The following is a 12,144-nucleotide window of genomic DNA, read 5'->3' on the forward strand; positions in this document are numbered from 1 at the left end:
TTCATTCTTGTTTCGAAGTAAAATTTGGTTAATGTGAGTGATATTTGAAGTGTGAAGATTTCTATCTTCTGGAATGTTTCGCCGTGTAGACATTGGCAGACGTTTCGTAGACACGTACTACATCCATCATCAGGACGATTCGCAAAGATGCAGTAAGCACCTCTGAAATATTGGTCAATTTCTACCAGACGAGGTGCAACGTTTCATAAAAGAGCCATCTCAAATAAGCACCCCGCTATGCAGGCGTATGGGGGAGTGGAGGTATAGGTTCACCCACTCATAACCTCGGCACTGTAAAGAGGTGAGTGGCCAGTTTCACGCACCGGCCGTTTTATCCCATCGAGTTGTGATTCATGTGCAGAAGAAAGAATCCGTTTCACCACGAGCATTTGGGTGATTAGCAGCAGCCGATGTTCTACACGGGTTTAAGGGCGAAAATTAAGTGGCTGTGCGCTAGAGACTGTGGGCGGTGAATTAGGCCCCTAATTAATTATTGGCCGGACTTACGACTGAACAAGGTTGACTGTTACCCTAATTCTCCGTAGATGAGTTCAGACGAGCTTGTGGCAGGCTTGTCAGGTTGCTGTACAATGATTGGTTATTTGATTGTTTCACATTGCAAAATCAGGTACTGAAGTTAAGTACCGGCTCTTTAGATATGGTAAGTTAGTTCATTAATCATGGAGGTGTAGAAGGAAGTAATCGTGACTCACTTGAAAATATTATCATCACTTTTCAATGGAAGTACTGAGGAAAAAAGTTTTTTCGTGAGGCACAACTTCCCCTAATATACTATCCAATAAGCCCCAAAGTCCCTTAACAACAAATGAAAACCAACCAGCGCTAGATTATTATAAAAACAGATCCTGAATTATTTACCTCATTTTTCTTAGGCTGAGGTATTCTCTTCGACACTGTTTTTCAGACACTTTTAATTGGTGATCTTTCCTGAAAGACAGTCATTTTTTAATCCCATCTAACGCAACCTGAGCAATTTGTTATTTTTCAGTGTTTCTTAAAGTATTAATGATACGTAACGGTAATGCCGTTCCTAATTAACCATGTTATATCATTTCTGATGGATTAAAAAATTTGTAATTTACGACTGTCGTCTATATAAACTTTTCAAGAGACGTTGTGTAATGAAACTTTTTAATCCAGAGGCAGAAGTCATTGTCCTCGGCCTGACAATTCTTTTGCTGCTTACGAGCCCGGAACTAGTGCATTTGTCCTCCCGAGAGGTGAAAAATGGTCTGAGTGCTCGTTTAATCACCCCTCCCCCTCGCGTTTTCTCCAGCTTTCGATCTCTTCTTTTGTCTTCAAGTCCTTTGTGAATTCAGGTAGCTCTACTCGACGCGTTCTGAAGAAATGCTGCTCTTCCCCTCCTGGATATATGATCCAGAAATCTCTTCCTTGCGACTTGTTTTTTATACTTTTACTGACAGAGATCAGGGGAATATCTGTCATAATAGTTTCTTATCGGCTTTTTCTTTAATTTGTAAATGCCAACGGAGAACGTTAAAATGCTTCGTTTTCAATAGCCAACCGGAGATTTGTTGTAGATGGCTGTCTTCTGGGATGTTGGGTCGCGTAGTCTGATACTGACCGCGTTTAGATATCGCCCTGATGATGAAAGCAATAAGTACCTCTGAAACGTCCGTCAATTTCTGCCATATTGTATGGCGCAACATCTCAGAAGACAAAAAATGTTTTATTTTCAGTTGAGAACAAGTTAATAATAATAATATTAATAATAATAACTTGTTAACGTGTGACTTATAGGTGTACAGGTCGAAATTTGGTAAACACGTTAATGCTGTTACCTATGCGCGCATGCCCCAATTTTTTTTTATTTAGAATATAGATATATTTAACGATAAATAAGAAGCAAAGTTATATTTCATCTTGGAACAACATTCCTCCCGCACTGGGTGTCCAAAATGTTCCCTCTTTTTCATGTTTCGACCAAGGTTTTGCGTGCATTTCTCTTATGCTATATTCCCTGACAATTTAATCGTATATTTTATCATCTCAGTAATATTTGATGAAGGTTACAAATTATTAAGCTGCTCATTGCGAAATTTTTTCTATGCAATAAACACATGAATTTTAAATTCCCTTCCTGTTCTTTACTTAAAATTTCCACTTTGTAACACACCTTTATTTTTATTATTTTAATTTTAAGGACTGTCTTTTTTTAATATTTGCGAGTAAATTCTGTGGAATTGTGTCCGGAGGAATTTTTTTTTCTTTTTAAAATACTTGCGCCAGCGTTGGGTCGTTGGCTTCCCGATGTCGATCGTCGCAATCTAAACCATCACGAAAAGTAGCATAACCCAACCTAAATTGACCTTAATAATATAGTATAACCTCTAACTTAACCTAATCAGACTTACGCCTTACAGTAAGACGCTGGCAACCCGACGTCGACGCCGACACGAGACCCGGGACGACACACAACGGAGTGCTAGCAAACCGAAGCCAAGCGTTGCGGCGCCTACAGCCCCGACGCCGAAAGAAATGTCTAAATAAAGGAACAAATTAGCCTGCAGATAAAACCCAGAAGACCCCCTTGGACAGAGACCTCGTAACCAGTTTACCTGTCACCAAACACTTCTCTCGTACTCTGGTCAGAATCTGCTAAAGAAGTCTAACGCTAATGCGTTCTGTTGCAGCCCTGGTTACCGGGACCACAATTCTTATTGGATCGGAGCTTCGGACAAGACTTACGAGGGCGACTTCCGGTGGTCTGATGGACTTCCTTTCTCTTACACCAGTAAGTACCGATAACAGTAGATTTCCGGTTTCCATTTGTTTCATGTGTACTTCTCCTTTTAATTAGCCTCGCTGCTGTGCTTTTACGCTTTGAAGTAGGAACTTCATATGAAAGCCAGACTCCAAATAATATTACTTACAAACTGGGTTCGGACCTCGAAGAAAACACCACACTTCACCATTGCAAAGATCGACTGGTTAATGTTGTTTAGGGAAATAATCGCTGTTTGTACCGAGAATCATACGCTACTTACAAATACATTCTTTGGAAAAAATACAGAGTCAAATATTAAATTATGTGGTACATATTGTTACCACTGGGCTTTAAATGGTTGTCAGTATCTTTAGTATAAATAGATCAGTAAATAATACAATTACTGGCTTATAGTTCTTGCTATTGATTCCATAAAAACTGTAACATTTTAACATAAGCTTCGGAAGTTTTTCCAAAAAAATTGTATTATTTAATAAACAGCTGTTGTTTCTTAATTACATTTAAATCGTATACAGAGTGTTCCATAAGTCCAGCATCATGAGAAAAATACTAAAAAAAAGGAAAAATAAAAGCTATAGATCATGTTTCCTTAAACTTTACAAGTTTGCTAACACGACTCTGGGTCTTTGGCTCAGATTTTCTATGCGTAGAATTATTTGGATTAGTTTTTCCTTTCTCAGAGACATTATTTCCTGTATAAATAGAAAAATATTAATTGTGTTTTGTATAAATAGAAAAATATGATTTTTTTCCTATGATGCCGGACTTATGGGACACTCTGTAGTAGTAGTAAACTCATAGTGTTCATCTGAATTTCAGAACCAGGCCCATGTAGATGTACTATACGTCATAATTCTAGTTATTGTAATTTTGTTTCTTCAGTGTTTGTTCGCATAAAATGTCTTTCCATGGGTATTTTGTGTTTTGTTCTGTTGTGCGACTGTAGAACTGACAGGTAGCGCTGGCTGCTGGTAAGCAGATGAATCAGTAGCGCTTGTGGCAGAACACAACTCATCCTCCTGTAACATTTATCAGACAGCTTCTGGTTTTGAGAAATAATGTCGTGCACACGTTTCCTTCCCAGCCGCAATGCAACGTCACACAACTTCCGAAGTGTAATCAAAACTTTGTGCAGCGGTCTGTGTTTTAAGTGTTCTCAATTCGTGATTTTGCAGCTGGAAATAACCTATTGAATGTGCATGTTTTTTTCACGTAAATACGTCTATAAGGAAGGGTCATTCGGCAAAAAAGTGTTACGAAAAAGGGAAACGAAAAAGTGTAACTGCATTGTTATGTTACCTAGGAAACGTCATCTGTTTACTCGGCATTGTTGTGTTATATTACTGCCGTCAATAATCCGCTATCGCAACAAGATGGATGACATTGAAGATAACATTACATTACATTTCATTAATTTACATTACATTACTTTTTATTACATTACATTACACTACATTACTTTACATTACATTACATTACTTCCATTTATGCAAATTAGGAGGTTAAGACATAAATTGGGTGCATTTGGGATACTGGGACATGTAACCAAATGTTCCAGTAGATGTTAATAATATGGTAAGGTTACTACCTAGAGAATTGGACGATGATTACAGTTTCAACGTCCATATAAAGAGAAACTTGATTCACAAATCTACGTATCTGGTAGGAATAAAGAATAAAGGAAATATTTAGAATAAAGCCAATATATAAACTTCCTTACAGTATAGACGTATTTACGTCAAAATCTCCGGAACCGTGGTTCCACTGTCAATTTTTTTTACAGATGTATTAAGTTGTATTTAACCCATTTTATCCAGTTTCATAACGCTGTTATTATTATATTATATTGTTTCACCCCACAACCAAGTCTCTTAACGCCATGATTAATTCAATTACGGAGTTCGCTTGGCAAAGAATAAGCAGAGTTAATTTGTACATTGAATTGCGAAAGGCGGAAAGCGATGTGAATGACGGTCACTTCTTAAAGTAGTGTCTCTGGTGCGAATTGTGAGTCGCTTGCGAGGTTTTCAGTGACGTGACAGCCTCCGGTCGACTTAATATTTTCTTTTTTGACGAAAAAAACCGGGACATAAAGAAGTAGTAGTCTATTTTATGTGCACTCGGACTCAACCTCAATGAAGCCTCACAAATATGGGTGGCCAGTCGCCCTTCTGTTTAGCATCAGTTATACTACCCCTATATCCACCAGGGTAAGAGAGTACAAATACGTTTTTTGTACCCATAGTTAGTATTTAGTATGCCGTACATGATCTCCATTTTAATCTGCCTTCACATTCCGTGTGAGGAATCATCAAAGAGGGGGTATTAAAGGATTAAATGATTGTGAGTTATTTTGTAGTTCGAACTGAAAGTACATTTTCCCTTAAATTTATCCGCCAGAGCACGTCTCAGGTGAGCGAGATTCAATTTACGAGAGAGTTTCAGAGTTACGAGGTAGCTTCACTGCTCGATTTGGTTCGACAACAAGGGACCAGACGAATGCATTATTATAGTCGATCCTAGCCAATCTCTGGGGTTAGGTTACTGACCAGACTGCGTTCGACATACTTAAGGGTAAAGTGGAGAAAGACAGTGTTTCTCTTCATACTCGCAGCCGTGGGAACCTGAAATCTCACGGAGAATTTTGTAACTAGATTTTATTAAATTTGAAAGCAAAATTCGAGATAATATGTGAGCCAATAAATGCTTAATAATATACCAGTAGAGGAAGAAAAATACATAGTATATTAGGTCTATGTATTTATTTGTTGGCGTCTAGAGCAGTTTATTTTTAATATCCAGAAATTTTGGTATAACACTAATTCTAATTCAACACACTAAATGTACCGCTAACCAAATACGTTCAGGAAAAACTTATTTATGTTATATTATCTTTTGATTTTCTTGCTTAGTTCGCGTACCACTCAACATTGGTTCACGTACCATAGGTTGAGAAACGCACTTTTAATGGTTAGGCGTTTTGTTTTCTTTGTGGTAAGAACTGAATTTTTAAATATTATTTAGATGAGATGTGGGCTACGAAAAATGATGGGGAAGAGTTTCGAGAATCGAAATCAATAATCGTTCGATTGATATGACATTAGTTGTCACCGTTAGAAACTATGATTTCTCCTCCTTTTTTTCAACACTTGAGTCGCGATGTGTCCCGGTACTTGATGAAGCCATTGATCTTGATCGCACTCTTTGAAAAAGTTGCTTCGCCGTGTCTAGTGGGACTGTAAAAAAAATTGGATTTCATGTTATGGGAGGCGAAACTAACAAAGGATTCTGTCGTGATGGGGAGGGTGTCATGGCGTAACGCTTGTGACAAGGATGACGTCGGAGATTGATGACGGCGACGTGTTGTCCTGTCACGCCGTAAAACAAAAGTGTTTAAACGAAACACTTTGCGCCATACACAACACGAGATGCGTGTTTGCAACCAAATTCGTTGTTGATGTACTTAACCATTTGAAGCCGAAACAGAAAGAGAGGCGAGGGGGTGAGAATGTGTTGAGAGCGACACTACATTTGCTACGAGGATGATTTATATTTTGCCGGCTCCGAAGGTTCGCAGGCAATGCCCGCTTGTCCTTCTGGTAAAGGTAGTTTATATAGAAGTAAAAACGTTTATGGACCGGCAGCAGAAACCCCTTCAAATTATTTGTTTTATTAAATCAAACATTTAGACAAGAGTTTTAGGTAGGTATTTATTTACTGAGGTCACAAAGAATAATGAGAATCTCACAAAAAAGTGTAGACGGAATGCAGAGGCATTGGATTTTGCACCCTCATCCCCATGCGGCGTTCATCTCGTTCTTGATTAGTTAATATACTGGGTGATTCAAAAAGTGAGGGCCAAACTGAAGGAGCGTATAGAAGGACTTAGAGAGAACAACTTTCGATTAGGAATCCATGTCCTCCGAAGTTATCCCGAGTCAGTCAAGACCATTGAAGACAGGGAAGTCTGATAACATACCGCTGAAATAATCGTACTTTGCTATTCTCCTACTAGCTTAATTTTGTTTTTTTTAATGTGCAAGGATTACATTAGCAATCTCACAAACCAAATTATGTCAGCGGTATGTTATCAGACTTCCCTACCTTCAATGGCCTCGACTGACTCAGGATAACTTCGGAGGACATGGATTCCTATTCGAAAGTTGTTCTCTCTGAGTCCCTCCATAAGCTCTTTCAGTTTGGCCCTAAACTTTTGAATCACCCTGTATAATAGCTGCTGAGGCGGAATGACAAGTGATCAGCCACCAGGAACCGGAAAATAATATCACCAATAGATCGACGTGTTCTTATCTCTGACATTCTGCGTTTGAATTTAGGCACTTGATCCTGATATTAGTTTCAAAATCTGATAAGAACAGAGGTCCATAAAACTGAAGCCTGTAATTCGTGCTCCCGTTTTGAATCTGGAGCCGCAGAACATTGGCTGTCCTCTTTGAGGTTTATATTGGGTTTCCTCAATCCCTCCAAAGTTGACGGGTCGGTATCTTAAAGAAGTCAACATCGTTATCTTTCCACATCCGTCCCAGTTTATAAAAACAGTAACATCTTGGCATTCGACGTTATACGAGAGCTGTGTAGTTAAAACAGCATCAATAAACAACTCAGGAATCAGTCAGTAAGGTTTGTTTTTATGTTTCGAAATGCTTTTATTTCGGTCTTAAATCTACACGGTATTTTTAATATGAAGATATTTGTCTCCGTTTTCGGTAATACAGTAAACAGTATGCAATTCAGGTCAAGAATGTAAGAGTTGTCCAATTTGACCACAAATTTATGCCATATGGAATTCAAACTATTTTTAGATTTCAATACGTTTATACAAAATCAAACTTCTCTGGTAATCATTAGGTAGGCCGCACACCGGCATGCGTCAAGGCATGTAACAGTCAAGACACGATGTCTGCGACATGACGCAAAGAAAGGATCACAGTTGAAACGAATGAGATTATGAAAACTGCCGCACACCGGTCTGAGTCATGATGCTGACGTCAGCTTCATGCTGCAGACACGTGCAGCAAGACTCGGCATGTTCCTTTTCTGTGCGTCAAGACTGAGACATCAGTACTCAAGGAACAGCACCAGTGTACGTTATCGACATGAGTGAAGAGTAAACAAATATTAAGATAGTGCAGAAGGTTGAGAAATTCCCGGTAATATACGATTATTCGACCCCGGGCCACTCAAACAAGGACGAGGTTGATAAAGCTTGGCATGCAGTTTCAAAAGAAGTAAACGTAGATGGTAAATGCACTGATTAATTTTATTTTAATGAGCTAATGACTGAATTAACTATTATACACATTGAGCATAAGCTCGTTTCGTACAAGTCTGCTCTCACTCCCACATAAAACGAAAAGATTTATGTTAAAGTGTGTACTGCCAATGAAGAGCTACATTTTTTTTTCTTCAAAAAGTAAGAACACAAATGTTCCCTCATTTCAACGGCCTCAGTAGTTGCTCTTCTGCAGCAGGGCTGCAAGTTTTGGAATATAGATTCACAACTGCCTTTGTCATGGTCATCATCTTTACCTAGACTCTGCTCGCTAAATAAGCCCTCCTTTAACCTGATGAAGTTATGGAGGACACAGATTGCCCGTATTATATTGTCTGTTTTATTAGGTTTACACGATATAACCGTTCCAAGAATCAACTAGAGAAGATATGATAAGACGCAAACACGTACTACTTCGGTGTGCGGACTCGAGTCTGAATCACGAATGAAGCAAGACTGCGTCTTTTGTCTCATGCATTGATGCTTGTCTTGACGCAGTTGGTGTGCGGCCGCCCTTACAGTTTAAAAGGTCTCTACCCTTCTGTATCAGTGGAATGTTCAGTGTATGTTAGTCGTTATTATAAATTTTAATGTGCATTCAACAGTTCAAAAGGTTTTCCGAAGGATACTTAATTACTTTTCCGTTTGTTTCCAGTTCTCAAAATATACGATTATAAATCATTTCTTCTTCGTGTGGTTTGCAGAAAATATCTTTGTAGTGGACTGTGGTAAGGGATGAGGGTTGTTTCAGAATTATTCCTGAAATGTTTTATTACCCTGTTGAATTTAGTCGGGTGTATATACTCGCAGCAGGAGAAGCTAATGTTTTGTTAATGCTCCAAGCGGGGGGTCCTTATTCTCTGCAACATATACATTCCCTGTCTGTCTGTCTGTCTGCCTGTCTGCCTGTCTGCCTCTCTCTTCCCCCAAATTAATTTCAGCTAAAGTTGGTTAATTAATTTTCCTAATTAGTTTAACTACGTTTACGTGTCCTTAATATTATAAGAAGAACGTACCCTCCTTTCGTCACCGCCCGACTGTTAACAGCTGAAGTAAAACGGAAATAAAGATTTTTTGAAATAAAGTTGTGTTTTGCTAAGCATTTGCATTCTTCCTTACAAATGTGTTCCGTTATTTTTAAACTACATCCCTAAAATTTACATATTAAAATGAGACCGTCTACTGGCCGAAACTAGTGAACGGATTTCGATTAAATTTGGTAGATATAATCAAGGCTGTGGAGTCGGTACTAAAATCTTCGACTCCGACACTGACTCCGGCTTCGACTCCGACTCCGACCCCTTCATAAAAGCTCAATATGTATATATATGAAATGTTAAATGGCACCATAAGAGATTTTATCACCACCACGTGAATCATCAGCCTACTTCTTTTAGACTTATAACCTATATTTAAGTATACGTCTAATTGTTATTACAGAAATCGGTTGATTTGTAGACAGTTTGTATTCTTAAGGTACCGGAGCCAAAGCTACAAATCATTATTCCCACACTATGTGGCTCAACGCGTCGTTGAATCTCCATACACGGTATAGAAATTGTTCTTAAGATTTTTATATCGAGGTCGGAGTCGGAGTCGGTACATTTTTACCGACTCCACCTAAAATTGCTTCTGACTCCTACTCCACAGCCCTGGATTTAATAGAGTCTGCAGAGAAGTTATTGGAGGACAGTGTTATTATTTTTTAATATCTGGCCACTACAGACAACGGCTTCATTTAGTTTAAAATGATAGGAACGTGTGACGCAGCAATTCTTACGTAAAGCAAATAGAGACCTTGCTAAACTACACAGGCTTTATTCGGATCATTTTTCGGTGTGCAGTAGGGTTTATACAAAAACCGACTTTTGAAAAAACCGGTTTTCGAATTCAAGTATTTCCAAAAAACCGGTTTTCGAATTTTTACAAAAAATATAATTAAACAGTAAAAAAATATTTATACTTATTTTAAAAAATTTCAGTTTATGTAATATTTATGGAACTACAAAAATATAACAAAATAAAATATACTCCATACAAAACCAAATAGAAAAACTAAAATAACTAAAATCCGTACAAAATATAAATTATAAATTTTTATTCCATTTAGTATTTTTCTTCAGGAAATATGATTTCAAAAAACATATAATGTCCACTGAACGATTACTTAATCTTGTTCTTATTCTAGATACAAAATTGCCTGAAATAGAAAATACACTCTCACTGGCTATTGAACTTGATTTTATCGTTTTCAGGGCATCAAATAATAAATCTAAATTCTTTGTTCTTTTATTGGTTGCCTCAAATACTGAAAATTCGGTCTTCAGGGTTTTCGGATTTGATATTATTTCTTCAGGTTCCTCAAGAAACCTATGAATTGATTTTTTCCATGGCTTCTTTTAGAGCACTGCCCTGATTAACAGTTTCTCCGTCTCCGATATATTCATCATCGGAATCTGTTTCCATACAAGAATTTGGATATATTCTAGACAATATTTTTCCAGATAACTTAATAATATCGAGTTTCGAAGCTACTGGAAATACACTAGATTTCTTTGTTGAAATGTTTTGTAGATTTTGCAAATATAGCAAAAGGGTTACCAATCCAACTTGTCTTCTTTCTTGAATTCGTACTTCTAAAGCATTTAATAATTTGGAACTAATTTCAGTCTTTAAATTTTTTAGTTCATTTAACATAAATTTTTACATATTAATTCTAGTATCTAAAACCGGTTTTTTCAATTTTAAAAACCGGTTTTCGAATTTTACAAATTTATCAAAAAAACCGGTTTTTAAAAACCGACAAACCCTAGTGCGCAGAAATATGTCTCACAAAATACAAATCAATATAATTTGTTTTAAGTTTAATATCAGCGCTCTTTATTTGTTTTACAACTAAAAATTTGTAATGTCCGCAATAAGTAAAGGCTAACGCAGCTGCCGTGTTGTAAAATAGCACAGAATATACTTGTAAAATTTTTATAGACCTCCTGGAAACTGGAGTTAACATTTCGCTTATTTTATCTTATCACAGACTTTAAATCTAAATGACGTAATATTTAAAGTAATTTGTTTAGGAAGAATTCATCTCTTTGTGGGAATAACAAATTATCCGATTTCGTATTTGTCCCGCTAACAGTTTGCAGAGTTCTATATCACCTCCAAAATTAAATTTATGATACGTAGTCTGACAAATATCAACATCTGAAAACTTCCATAGTCATTGTCGTAACGTTAATTAGTCTGCATTGGTCTTGTGGGCAAAAACTGCCGGATGGAATTGTAGGTGGGTGCCAACGTTTCGAAGGAGCGTACTGCCTCCATCTTCAGGACTGAAGACGGACATAATATGTTCCTCTGAATCTTCGTATCTTTCTACAGTTACCAGCCGGCAGTATTTCCCGGAAGATCGGGATCGACATATTCACTGTCATAACAACTTTTAAATCTCATATAACCATAGATTCTTCTTTTGATAAGGAAATCTGGTCAGTGAATGTCATGGTTGGACCTCAAGATTAACCTTCTTGTCGTCTAGGATTTTATTTTTCGACAGGTCAATATTCAAGAAGTTATTTGGGGTGTCTGATGTCTTTCAGCCTTCTAACACGAGGTAACCAGTTTTGTGTGTTCTGCCCTAAGATTTCTTTCTGATTCAATGCCGAGTAATTACAAAATATATTGTAATTTCTCGTAACCTAAGCAAGAGACATAAAAACAGACTCTCAAATCGTACACCAACTGTACAGTTTCAGTGGAATAATAATTTTACGCGAGATGCGTAGGATAACCGGAGCAGAGATTTTATCGCAGTCCCATTTGTTCGTTCAGACGTACACCTGCGACCTGCGTCGGTAATTGAACAGGCCAGGGAACGTCACCTTAGGTACACACAGAACGAAAAGCCAGGAACGTACAACAAGCGAAACGTCGACATGGTTTCAGATGCCTCATGGACTGCCAAGAACTTTGCATGTCGCAAATTTTAATCTGATCTGTTTCTTAGTCTATATTATACGCGTACTGCCTCCATCTTCAGTGTGTTCTTCTGAAACTTTGGCGCACAACCAAAATATTTCAC

The 12,144-nt window shown here is 37.6% G+C and overlaps 1 protein-coding gene across 4 annotated transcripts in view; it reads left to right on the forward strand.

Moving 5' to 3' along the window:
* LOC110838410 (uncharacterized) overlaps nucleotides 1-12,144 on the forward strand; it is a 152,308-nt gene that overhangs the window by 106,840 nt on the left and 33,324 nt on the right. For all 4 annotated transcript variants that reach the window (XM_087350152.1, XM_087350151.1, XM_087350149.1 and 1 more), the window contains exon 5: nucleotides 2,676-2,776. In XM_087350152.1, the coding sequence (XP_087206278.1) occupies nucleotides 2,676-2,776 (101 nt within the window). The remainder of the gene's footprint in view (nucleotides 1-2,675; nucleotides 2,777-12,144) is intronic.

The sequence above is a fragment of the Zootermopsis nevadensis genome, unplaced genomic scaffold, assembly GCF_977971745.1.
Source record: "Zootermopsis nevadensis isolate Lab colony 2312 unplaced genomic scaffold, Znev_1.0 Znev_ptg000017l, whole genome shotgun sequence".
Lineage (NCBI taxonomy): Eukaryota > Metazoa > Arthropoda > Insecta > Blattodea > Termopsidae > Zootermopsis > Zootermopsis nevadensis.